Source organism: Anarrhichthys ocellatus, unplaced genomic scaffold, assembly GCF_004355925.1.
Source record: "Anarrhichthys ocellatus isolate YVR2014 unplaced genomic scaffold, GSC_Weel_1.0 scaffold11, whole genome shotgun sequence".
In the NCBI taxonomy this organism is placed as follows: Eukaryota; Metazoa; Chordata; class Actinopteri; order Perciformes; family Anarhichadidae; genus Anarrhichthys; species Anarrhichthys ocellatus.
In genome coordinates this window covers 9,394,238-9,407,333 of record NW_022280041.1, presented here as the reverse complement: position 1 = coordinate 9,407,333, position 13,096 = coordinate 9,394,238, and the positions used below count along the sequence as shown (strand labels likewise).

Here is a 13,096-nt window from a genome sequence, read left to right as displayed (position 1 = left end):
ACACACACACACACACACACACACACACACACACACACACACACACAACAACACACACTAGCCACAGGATATTGTAATTGGAACAAGGTGCAGGGAGACTCATGATCTCACTTCCCCCCCGGCCTGTCATTCTCCCTCTCCTTCACTCGCATTCATTTGTCTTTTTCACATTCCCTCCCCCTCCGACTTTCTTTCTGCCGGGTCGCACACTTTGCAAGGACTCCGCAGACACAGACGGACAGTATTTCCACACACACAAACACACACACACACACACACTTGGCATCACGGTCGTCATGGTTTTTTCTATCTTTAGCTTCTATTCCACCTCATTTCGTCTCCAAAGATAGCACAGGGGAGTCATTAACTCACACACACGGACACACACATGCATTTTCTTTTCTGCTGTTTCATGAAAATGGTTTCCAGACTTGCATTTCATTCATCAACCCCATACAAAGACACACACACACACACACACACACACACACACATACATGCATTACCTCGTGCGTCATCCAGAGCCTTAACAACTGCAAGAGTGTTTGCTTTCAAGACAATGTAGTCGTTGTTGCTCAATAATTGCTCTTTCTTTCTAATTATCGTGGTGTGTAGCACTCATGGGGTTTGAGGGAACTTGGTAAAAACCACTTGAACCTAAATTATTCAAAGAGTTTCACTCCAAACCTATTACAACACACATACAATTACATCAGGACCCAAGCTTTGCCATAACCCTGTCAAAGAGTTTGTGTTATTAAAAGCCAAAGACGGAGAAATATGACCTTTTTTTTCTTTCGTTCCTTTGATCTGCAGTTAATTGTCATCTTAAAAGCCCTCATGTCTCATTTCATGGTTTATGTGCATGCATGAAGGCCTATGCGTGTATCTGCTCTGTCAAACAGGCTGTCAGGTGTTTTGTATTTCTGTCAGCTGTGTTAAGAGTGTGTCCTGCTTTCATTGGCCTCCATCCATCCATACTCTTAACCTGCCAGTCGGGCAGTTTACATGTCGAGAGCGAAGAAAAAAAGTGAGAGCATTTCCAACAAATTGCTTCTGTCATGTGAAAACATTTCCTGTTTTACTTGGATCCAAAGACTTTATGCTATTCATTGAGTAAATGCTATGGCCTCGTGACTTATGGAACTTATGGAATTAAATTACAAAACATTTATTGGGTTGTTTTTGCTTGAGCCAGAATGCATTGAGCATTAGTGTAACACAAGCTGCGCCGATATGTTTTCATAGAAAAGACAAAAAAAACGTTACAAGCGGTGCAAGGTGGTGAAAGGTGACGATGCCTCTTGGGGCCCACAGCTGGAGAGAGAGTCCATATACATTCTTGTTGAATTGTTTATATTAAGAAAAGAGGGGCCCAGAGCAATATTTCAGGGGCACAAGAACTCCTGCTTGTGCTCCTGGGACCCAGAAATCCTTGCTATGCCCCTGAAGAACTGGAGAACTGCAGAGCATCACATGGGCTTTTAAAGCTCTTTTGCTGAAAACGACGTTCAACCGTTATCTTTTGCCTCGCTGTGACTTTTTGATCTGATTTAATGACCTAAGCTATTTCAAATGTGTGTATTAAAAACTTAGGCACGTATAGTGTACCTGTGTGTGTGTGTGTTCAGCTTTGTGTTCGCTTGTTGCAGCGAGGGAGCAGTTGAGGCGATCCAGACACAGCAGGACCTTCCTGGTGGAGAGCGGAACTGGAGAGCTGTGGTCTGAGCTGCAGACTGGTAAGACTGTGTGTGTGTGTGTGTGTGTGCGTGTGCGTGTGCGTGTGCGTGTGTGTGTTTTTGAGAGGGACATACAGACCCCACATGTCGGAGATATTGATGGCTTTGACTTTTAACCCCAGCCGGTTGACTTTTAGCAGCAGACACACCTACTCTCTCATTTCTACTAACCCTCAGTTTTATTTACTGCATGTGTGCTTTTCCAGTCCAGTGCGGTTGCCTTTATATTTGCACTATTGTGAGGATAAATTCCTTATATTTTGAGAGAAATAAAGTCTAAATGTTGCAAGAATAAACTCATAATTATACAAGAACAGGGTCGCAATAAAATAAGTTATTTTTTATTTTTTTTAGGTTTTTTTTTACAACCCACAGTGTCCAGTTTTGCCTGACATGATAAAATCCTACCCAGGCACAATTAAACTCACCCATATCTGTGGTTTTACACACTGTTGAGCCGTGACAACAATCTAAGGAGCCACGCGCCCCTTGCTGACCCTTTCTGAACCCTTTCCTGTCCACACACACACACACAAACACACGCACACATATGAAAGACCCAGCCCATGGGACTCTCCCCAGACAGGGAGAGTCCGCCCTCCTCCTACATTTTTCGTGCTTGTTGCTTGTTCACTGTCTTGCTCTCTCACTCACTGACACGCGCTTTAGGGTGTGGTCAGCTAAAGTCAGAGTAACTAAGCCAAAACCGGCTCTGATCGCTTTACGGATCACAAACACGCGCACTAGCAGAGGGAGCGCAGCAATCACAGATGTCTGTAGACTGTTTATGTTTCGGGGTCTGCTGGTTGAAGAGTTTCAGGGGAAACACACACACACACACACACACACACACACACACACGCACTGGAAACATGACATTTAGACATTCCACAAAAATGAAGACACGTTATCCACAATCCACAATTTCCTCCTACAAATTGAGGAGAAACAGAGTGTTCCTACAGTGTAAAATATTTCCTGTCCCGGAAATCAAGCCAGTTTTAACAGAATTTATTTAAATGCTTGGCGTTCCCAGGACACTGAAGGTATTGAATCGTGCGTGTTCGTGCACTCTTTGTGTAGGTGACAGGTATATTGTTGCTGACTGCGGAGGAGGAACGGTTGACCTGACAGTCCATCAAATCGAGCAGCCACAGGGAACACTCAAAGAGCTCTACAAGGCCTCAGGTACAACCATTCACACAATCTGCCAAAACACATAAAAATAACCCCCCCCCCGCGGTTTCCAAATGGGAGTTTTTCTTCCAGGCGGTCCGTACGGTGCCATCGGAGTAGACCTGGCCTTCGAAGCCATGCTGTGCCAGATCTTCGGCGAGGACTTCATCCAGAGCTTCAAAGCCAAGCGGCCGGCAGCCTGGGTGGACCTCACCATCGCGTTCGAAGCGAGGAAACGGACGGCGGCGCCGGGCAGGGCCAACGCCCTCAACATCTCCCTTCCCTTCTCTTTCATCGACTTCTACAAGAGACAGAGGGGGCAGAGTGTGGAGGCCGCCCTGAGGAGGAGCAAGTGAGTGTGTGAGCAGTCCGATTAACTAATGGATTGATTTAGTGTGTGTGTAACACTAAAGATGCAAACTCTCTCCTCCGTGTGTGTGTGTGTCAGTATGAACATAGTGAAGTGGTCGTCCCAGGGGATGCTGCGGCTGACACAGGAAGCCATGAACGAGCTCTTCCAGCCCACCATCGTCAATATCGTCAAACACATTGGTGAGACACACACAGAGACACTTGTGCAGACTAGCGCAGCTTTAACTTACAGACTCTCCCGAACTGCCCAAACCTCACAAGGATGACAACTTGGGTCATGGGACAAAGAGTGCATGGATGTCTGAAATTAAAGATCTTTTACCTCCCCTCACAGAGGAGCTGATGGCAAAGCCGGAGGTGCGCGGTGTGCGTTTCCTCTTCCTGGTCGGCGGTTTTGCGGAGTCGCCCATGCTGCAGAAAGCAGTCCAGAGAGCTCTGGGGCAGGCGTGTCGCATCATCATCCCCCATGACGTTGGGCTGACCATACTGAAGGGCGCCGTGCTCTTCGGGCTGGATCCCACCGTGGTGGGTTCTCAGGATCGCCCGTTGGTAACAGTGCAGCTCTTTCACACCTTTTTCCTTTAACAGCCTTCTCTCTCGCAGGTCCGAGTGCGTCGATGCCCCCTGATCTACGGCGTCGGCGTCTTGAACCGGTTCGTGGAGGGGCGCCACCCCCGCGACAAACTCCTCATCAAGGAGGGCCGCGAGTGGTGCACTGACATCCTCGACCGCTTCGTCTGCGTCGACCAGTCGGTGGCTCTGGGCGAGGTCGTGAGGCGGAGCTACACGCCCGCTCGCCTGGGCCAGCGGAAGATCATCATAAACATCTACTGCAGCTCGACGGAGGACGTCGCCTACATCACCGACCCCGGGGTCAGGAAGTGCGGGACGATAACTTTGGACCTACCGGAACCGTTACCGCTACCGGGAGCAGTGGGCGGAGCAGGGGGAGGAGCAGGCCCAGAGAGGAGAGAGATCAAGGCCACCATGCAGTTTGGAGACACGGAGATCAAAGTCACAGCCGTAGACGTCATGTCTAACCGCACCGTCCGGGCTTCCATAGACTTCCTGTCTAACTGAGGAGGAGCAGGAAGTAGAGACGAGGATTGGAAAACACTGATTCTAGGGATGATGACTGTAGAAAAAAAAAAAGCGGTACTTTGGGCGTCGGCTTTGCGTTCTAAGAAGAAACTCACATCCTGTAAATCAGACATTTATGCTTCATGTTTATTCATTAGACTAGAGAAAAAGATCATGAGGGGAACTTTTTAAAAACTCTCCAACCTTCAAAAGCACATCCTCCTTTAAAAAACACTTGTCAGCATCTCCTCAACTGAAGGTCGCCCTCTACGTCCAAGAAATGAAGACATGAATTCAGTGTCACAGGCATTTCCTGCCCAGAAATTATCCAGAGGAACACTTGTATGAACTCTGTAAAAGCGAATGCCGGCAGGTGGCTGAGTGCACATCCCTGCTGCAACGATCACATACCTTCTAATAATTCAACCTGTCCAAGGTGTATTTCTATTGCATTAAACTACCTAGAGTGAGACTCACTCATCTTATATGTTAAATATGAAGACTGCTGCCTTTCCCCCTCATATAATGAATCATACAGGGATATGTCAAAAGTTGTGGTCTGATACCTCATTTAAATCCTATTTCACTCTCCATTATACAGATATTAATACAACTACATTGACTGCAGCTTTGTTTCTTCATTGGGACTATGGTTGTGCTCGACCTAGTGGCGAAAAGACTGAACTACAAGCTGTAGGTCCTTTGGGCAGTTCAAAGTTCTCAGCATGCAGGAAACACCCCTACGGTTCCTTCATTGGGAAGGACTGAGGCATTATCGCAGAATATACATGTTTATCATAAAGTACGTCACCATTCAGGTGTAGAGTTTGGTGTTTCACACTTCGGGAGAAGTTTTTTTTCATTGCAAATCAGGGTAAGAGCATCATGTATGACAAGCTATTTTTTACAGATTATACTTCATTATACACCTACAGTAATGGGAGTACACTTAATAGCCTGTCCCGTTGCTTTCAACCACATCTGTGTCTTTCTCAGCCGATGGAGTGGGCTCAGGTATTATGGAGATGGCTCAGTTGTCTTCACTAGATGTTATCACATGTTAAAACGTGACTGAAGTTCATTACAACCAAGTAAACTATCAACTAAAGAAGACGGGCTAAATGCATTTAAAAGGGGTGAAAAAGTAGAGCTTTAGTTATACTTTGTCTAACTAGTCTTTATTTTTGTTATTCTTAACTCCTGCAGGGGCTTTAACTTTCCCACCTTAAGACATCCTGTTGTGTTCCATTTAAAGCCGGTCTTTGTATGTTGTGTATGCTGTAATAAACTGTATTCATGTTAGATTATTAGCCACTGGATCATGTTCATCATGCTGACCCAACCTCGCTTCTTCTGAACTGTGCAGGTTGAAAAGTGATACAACTAAGCATCATCCTTACATTATTCTAATTTCACAATCCACGGCCTTATATTTTACATTAAAATAAAAACTCTTGTACCATTTTCCCATCCTCCATGGTCTCCATCCTCAACCAGATGTTTAAAATAACACACGTAAACAGTCAACAGTGTGATTTCAGCTGTGAATTTATTGATAATGGTGCAATAAATAGTTTCACACAGCCAAAACAATGAATGGTACGAACGGCTCGACATCCTATCAGTGCTTTACTTCCCATGTTACACATCAGTTTGTCACATAACACAAAACCAGATCAGAAATGATGGAACAGCTGCTTCAGGTCAGAGAAGAGCAGCGAACTCGGAGGGTACAGGAGTGCGTTTAGTTCAAAACCAGAGAGGGGACTAGTTCTGTTCTTGTATTTCAATATCATTTCTCAGTAAATTGGCGACACATATAAAGATGCAAGTCTTGAAATGTTAAGCTTTCACTTGATAAGGTCTGTTTAAGTAAGAAAAACATAAGTGACAAAGAAAACACAAGAAATGTCTGCCACCTTTGACCAAGTCTCATTTCCCCCTTCTATCTGTTTCACTCTACTTGCCATTTGCAATGTGTCTGACTGTTTACGTCACCCAATTTTATCTAGAATTCAAATCCATATGCAGGTCAAACATGCCGAGCTACATTCAACACCATCTTTGCATCTATGTGTAAATGTAACCTAAACTGTGCCGAAGACAAACTCCTCTATCTGCATTTGGGTTTTAATGCCAGTTCAAAATGAGGTTCTGCTCGTGCGTCTCTTAGTGAGCGTGGGGTCTCCCGCGGCCTCTGCCTCGGCCTCCTCCGGGAGGTCCGTCCATGCTGCTGCGCGGGTTCTTGATCGTCTCGTCCACCGACAGGATGAGGCAGGCGGCCTCGGACGCCGCCGTCAGAGCGTTGATCCTCACGATGGACGGCTCCCACACGCAGGCGGCGAAGTTGTCCGCGATGTCCTCATTGTTGATATCCACGCCGTACCACATACCGCCCTGCAGGGAGATGACAGACGGAAGCACACAAATTATACATTTCCCCGCTCCACTTCTAAAAACAGAGTAGGATTAGGTCATGTGCGTTTCATCTCCCAACCTGTGCGTGTTTGGCGCGCAGCTTATTCAGGATGTTGGTGGCGTCAAAGCCGGCATTGTCACACAGCTGTCGGGGGATGATCTCCAGGGCCTTGGCGTACACTCCGATCAGCAGCTGCTGTTTCCCGGGGATGGTCCTGGAATAATCCCGCAGGTACTTGGACAGCTCCATCTCTATGGCTCCTCCACCCGCCACAATGGAGTCATTCTGGAAAAGGGTCAAGTACAGTCGGCTTATTGCCGTCAGTGGGCAGACAAATCAAACACAGTGGAGGTTCTGGATCGAATAGACCTTTTTCACGACAGACAATTTGACACGTCGTAGAAGGAAAAGCACAGGTGACAATAACAATGGCTCAGTTCCATTAAGTGTCACACTAGGTTACTCCAGTGAGTCAGCATACACAATACCAGGACCTTCCCTAAGTGGAATGCAGCCATCATTAGAGTTATTAAATAAATTTGTGCTTTTCCTGCTTTAAGAAGTCAAAAAGTCTGCTGTGAACTGTGGTTATAAAAAGTAATTTACAGCAACACAGGGCTGTAAATAAATAAATGTTATCGTAAACTCCTGATGGTGACACGTAATGAGCCTCCAGGCGACGACTGACCTTGATGGCTCTGCGTACGATCATGATGGCGTCGTGCAGAGATCGCTCCGTCTCCTCCGTGAACTGCTCGGCTCCGCCCCTCAGGATGATGGTGCACGTCTTCGCCTTCGGACAGCCCTTGAAGAAGTTATACCTGCAGACACAGACGGGACGGGTGTGAGCCGTCGTAGAGAATCCTTGTGCACGCAATGTTTACATACAATATTTAACACGTCGTCCTTACCTCTCTCCTCCAACCTGGACCTCCTCGAAGAGTTCACACTGTCCCAGGACGTTGTCTGTCAGGGAACTCACTGTGGTCTGGATGGAGCCACCGCAGGCCTGGAAGTCACATTACACACAATCAGTCTCGTTCAAGGGAATTTTAACATTAGATAAACAGCTGAAAGCATAACTATAAAGCAAACATTCACTGAAAGTCTGGCAGGTATTCTAGTCATCCATCTTCATTCTTTTAGTGTAAAAGGTGCGATGTATTCAGTGTCTGTCTCTGTGTCCTACCATCATGGTCCTCTTCAGATCCTCCTCCTGCACCCTGCCAGCACAGAACAGGTCTCTGTCAGCGAAGTACTGGGTGGCCACGTCACCGATGGGCAACTTGGACAGAACCACCTTGGCTCCTGACTTATGGATCTTATCCAGCTTGTCGTACAAGATGTTCCACTCGGCGTCCACAATGGCCTGGTAGTCCTGCAGAAAATGGGAAAGAGAGTTAAATTACTGGGAGCGAGGATGAGGGATGAATTTTACAACATGCCCGGGAACTTATTTCCCATCCCGATGCCGTGGTCTTCATACCTCTACACAGTTCACGCGGACCTCAGCGTTATCCTTCTCGGCCTTCAGCTCCAGCTCCACGTTGAGCAGCGCAATCTTTGGATTGTCGTAGCGTTTCGGCTGCATCTCGAACCCGGCGTAGGAGAAGGTCTTCTTGAATGCAACCCCGTCGACCAAATGGGACTCCTGTGAAATTTGAATAAAGAAAGTGTGACGTGGGTGGATTTAAAAAAAAAATAAAAAATTGTGTTTTAACACTTTCAGGAAAAGTTTTGTTTAAATGAGAGTAAAAGAAACAAACCTCAAGGGCTCCTCCCTGGACCTTCTTGATGCCAATCATCTTCAGAGACAGCTGCTCGTCCAGAGACATGACAGCGTCCACCACCATTTTGGAGAAGAACTCCTTCTGACCGGCAATTAGCTTGGAGTTCAGGGCTGTGACGGCACACTTCTCCAGCAACTGCCTCTGCTCTCTGAGGGGATAGAGGAGGGGACCCAAGGATACAATATTACTCATAGGACAGATCAAACACTCTCTGCCATGTAAAGAACTTGTTACGGTGAAAATTGAGTGCTTACTGCCTGTCGTCTTTCTTCACAGAGACGGCGATCTCCTTGATCTTGCTGACAGCGAGGTGGGTGGCAGTGCGGAACGCTCTGATGATGGTCTGGGGGTGGAGGCCGTCCTCCACGTACGACTTAAGCTGCTTCAAGAACTCCGCAGCCAGGAGAGTGACGGAGGTGGTGCCGTCGCCGACCTGAGGATTGTAAACCGGGATCAAGAAGATTATGAAAACGTATTGTCTGGGAGAAAATGGAATCGACAACCTTTCAATTTTCATAAGGCCATAAACCTTTAAAAAACACACTTCTCACCTCAGCGTCCTGGGAGCGAGCGATGTCCACCAGGGTCTTGGCTGCAGGGTGAATCACATCCAGCAGTTTCAGGATGGTGGCTCCATCATTGGAGATCGTGGCCTTACCTGGAAAAACACAATCAGTCACACATTTTTCTGGTGAGGGTGAATTCAACCCGTACTCCGATCCTTCCATCCGTGTCTACACCTCTCTCCTCACCTCTGCCATCCACCATCAGTTTGTCCATCCCCCTGGGCCCAAGGGTGGTCCTGACCGCCTCGGCGATCACCTGGAGAAGACAAACCAACAGGTGCTTTAGAGCATATTTTGGGAAACAGAGAAGAAAAAAAAAACACACAACCAAGAGGAAAGTTTGTATTTTCTGACCTGGCAGGCATTGATGTTACTGACGAGCTGGGGAACACCCTGAGACGAGTCTGTCCCTTCCTTCAGCAGGATCACCTGTGCGTTCTAGAGAGACGGAAAGAGAGGAGAAGGAAGAGGAGGTTAACAGAAGAAAAGACGAAGAGAAAAATACAGTAAATGAAGGAAGGAAAATTAGGGAATCAGTATACTGAAGTAGTACTTCCTCTAGTTATCTAAAAATGTGAATACTGCTAGCACACATTTGCTTTTTTTGGAATATTACACAATATATCAGTGCTAACAATAGAAACCATCACTGTGACACAGTTCAGTTCCAATAAAAATGCCAAAAAGATGCTTAAATCTGAGAATAGGTAATGTAGTTTTCATTTATAATACTATAGCTCAAAGTTACTGTTCATCATGTTTCACTAAATTATTGTGATAATAGTCTGATCATTGTGTCTAAATATTCTGTTGTCCAGATAAAGCAAACAGTAATAAAAAAAAACCTATCCAAATACATTTTAATACTAGTGTAAAAAGTGTGCAGCATTATTATATTATGCATTATTATTATACCACTAAATCTATAAAACTATTTATTACGATATTAAAGTGAGCCACATCACTCCACTACAGTACAAACTCAGTCTTTAAGTCTTATTACTTTACCATGTAAGGCTATAAGAAGGCTATAAGAAAACAGAGGCTGTGGCTGGTACTGTAGCTTTAAGGATGCTTTTGTTTCTCATCAGACATGCTGCGTGACTGTCAAAAACCGGATGTCTGTTTACAGTCGGCTAATGTTACCGTTCATTGTAGCAGGCTACATGCCATAAAACCTTATTATATTTACTAAATATACATCTGTCCTACGCAGCCACTCTTACAAAGAGCCTAGCTAGCATCACCGTTAGCATTGTTGACGCCCATTGATGTTGGTTCCCCCTACGAGGCTAACGGTGATGCTACAAATAAAACGGGTTTAAAAATCATTTTCACAAAAATAATCGCTTCCAAAGAACGCCGAATGGGAATCGTCTAAATCGCGAATAGTCCGGATGCAGATTCCCGCAGACAGACTGAAGGATGGACACGGATTATACATTTGAGTTTGGGCATGAATGCTAGGTCACTCACCATCATCTTTGCAGTTCCTTCGAGAAGCTTTCCACCAGCATCCAATCCCACAATGCTTTGCGAATTCAAGAGCTGTTAGGGGTGCGTTCAAGAACGTCACGCAACGTTTTGTCAACCATGATCATTTTATATTTTATTGATAGATAAGCTTCTCTTGTGCAAATAATGTGAGTATAAATCACTAGTATGGAGCCCGAAAGTGTTCACAAAGAGCACATTATCAAAGTAACATCATCTGAATATATTGTGTAAAACAAATGTATAAACCAACCAATAAATTGTGACATAAAGTAAGAAATTATTCAAAATTATTCTGAAATTATATATGTTGTATCATTGTTGTTATTTTCATAGTAACTGGGTATAGCATTTTTTGTATTTCATTATAGACATTTTTATTTCACAATGCCCCTTTTCAAAAGTCTGTATCAATTTCATTTTTGCCTTTTCCCCAATGATGTCACATTTTATTTTGTAATCTTTCTTTTTATTTATTTATTTATATGCTCTACACAGTGTATTTATTTGAATTTTCCATTTTCTAATGTCTTCTTTATTAATAATCTCCACTTGGAGATAAATGACTCCACCTGCTTGGTCATCATATCCATCCAAATATTTAGCGAGTTATAGCATAATAGGCAAACTCTCTGAGGGGAACCTGCCTTGCTGTATGGAAAGTTGTCAAAATAAACGTGTTCAGAGTTCATGTGGCATCATTTTCATGTCACCACCCATTAGCATCCCATAGTGAGCATGCAGTCTGGGACTTTGCATACTGTGACGGACACAAAACAGAACGCGGCAGCATGTTCTGAAAATTTACATTTCACACAATTACAAGGATCCAGCTGCACTGTGCATTTGTAGAAGTTGAGATAGTAACTTTTAATTCAAACATATAGTGTTAAATGATTGGTGTGTTTCCGTATAGGTGGTGTTTATAATGTGTCCCTGCATCTAGATTTGAAGGAAAGGATCAGGTAGCTTACTGTGTTTGTGTTTTGATTTTTCCGTAGACTGTTTATAGCATGTAGACTCAGCTGTACACAAAGCAAGTTGTAAATAGATTATTTTGATAATTAACTTTTATTGCTTTTCAAAAGAGATCACACAGAAGAAAGACATCGGAAACAGAAAAGAAAACAATATGACAGAAAAAACAGGAAGAAGATGAATAAATAAATTAAATACATACTACTTCTACTAATAATAATACATGTTATAATTATAATTCACATATAGCAGCAATGTTTGTCCCACCTAGCTCCACCATCATTTACCACAATCAGACTTTAATCATAATAACAGCATGAACTACAATGCAGGCCATCTCAAACCATGTTAATGGAACGAGACATTTTTAATCAGAGAGTTAAACAAATACCATTTAAAGAACAAACAAAGACAAAGTCAAATTTAATAGGTGAAGTCAGACATTTTCATTATAAGCGTAGTTGTTCCTCCTTCTATAAAGCAAAGATGGGAATTAAATCACTACAAAAAAATCCACCTAACCCTGGTTGTGATATTGAACTAGGGGTTTTGTGACATCATGCACGGCAGCCGGCCCAGTCTGTGCAGGTAGAGCAGAGGCTGCAGGTAGCTGCAGCTGTATGCAGCGGCTAAAGACAAGGCCACGTACTGACACGTCAGGGTACGGGCTGGAACTCGTCCACCCATGAGCCAGGTGAGGATGAAGGGGAGGTAGTTGAGAGCGAGGACAGCCTGGATGATGGCAATGGTGACGAAGGCTTTCTTCTTCATGGAATTCATCACCCCTGTTCCACACGGCTCTCTCCTTCCAACTTTCTTCCCTTCTTCCTTGCTCCCTCCTTCTTTCATTCTGCTCTGCTCTTTTTTCCCATCCTCCATCTTCCCTACTCCACTCGACCCATTTTGGCCAGTCTCTCCCTCCTCCTCCCCTTCCTTCTGCCTCCCCATTACCCCCCTGTCCCCTGGCGGAGGCCTTTTCAATGCGTTGAGAATAGACAGGCTGCAGAAGGTGTCTACGATGAGAATGGGGAGGAACAGCATGAACATTATGATGGCAGAGCGCTCAACAATAGCAAAGGAAGTCATGATGATGTAAATGCACCATACGATACCCAAACATCCCCATCTATACCGAGGCGCCTTGAACCTGGAGGAAAGGGAAGGAGGAGGGAATAGAGAGAAGAGAGTCACACATGATGCTCCACATCCTCAGGTTGTCATCGTCATATAACATGTTAGAATGCAAGTCAAAGTTCCTCTATAGACACAGAGGACATTTAAACTACTTTCAGAGGCCGAGACAGACTATAGTCTTACTATAATGTTACTGGGAAAAGGGAAAAGGGATTTCCAGGTCTGATGACACAAAAGTTGTGGGTAATGATGTACTAAATTGTGGGCTGTTATGAAATAAAAGCCGCCAGTCTTCAGGAATATGATCCCGTGTGTTCACGGCTATAACAACAAGTTGTTACAGTGACA

The 13,096-nt window shown here is 44.7% G+C and overlaps 2 protein-coding genes across 2 annotated transcripts in view; one reads left to right on the top strand and one right to left on the bottom strand.

The window, feature by feature from the left end:
* The window catches only part of hspa12b (heat shock protein 12B), an 8,913-nt gene extending 1,972 nt beyond the window's left edge, over positions 1-6,941 (top strand). Inside the window, exons 3-8 of the mRNA XM_031850962.1 lie at positions 1,653-1,739; positions 2,823-2,927; positions 3,009-3,267; positions 3,364-3,467; positions 3,622-3,812; positions 3,891-6,941. Of these exons, the coding sequence (XP_031706822.1) occupies positions 1,653-1,739; positions 2,823-2,927; positions 3,009-3,267; positions 3,364-3,467; positions 3,622-3,812; positions 3,891-4,367 (1,223 nt within the window). The 3' untranslated portion in view covers positions 4,368-6,941. The remainder of the gene's footprint in view (positions 1-1,652; positions 1,740-2,822; positions 2,928-3,008; positions 3,268-3,363; positions 3,468-3,621; positions 3,813-3,890) is intronic.
* On the bottom strand, positions 5,893-10,683 carry cct7 (chaperonin containing TCP1, subunit 7 (eta)). Its single transcript, XM_031851304.1, has 12 exons — positions 10,619-10,683; positions 9,497-9,580; positions 9,329-9,398; positions 9,128-9,234; positions 8,831-9,009; positions 8,553-8,724; positions 8,273-8,437; positions 7,976-8,164; positions 7,698-7,795; positions 7,475-7,607; positions 6,865-7,071; positions 5,893-6,764 (listed from the first exon to the last, which is right to left on the bottom strand). Exons 1-12 carry the CDS (start codon positions 10,622-10,624, stop codon positions 6,537-6,539), a joined length of 1,638 nt encoding a protein of 545 aa, XP_031707164.1. The 5' UTR covers positions 10,625-10,683; the 3' UTR covers positions 5,893-6,536.
* Between the last annotated feature and the right edge of the window lie 2,413 nt (positions 10,684-13,096).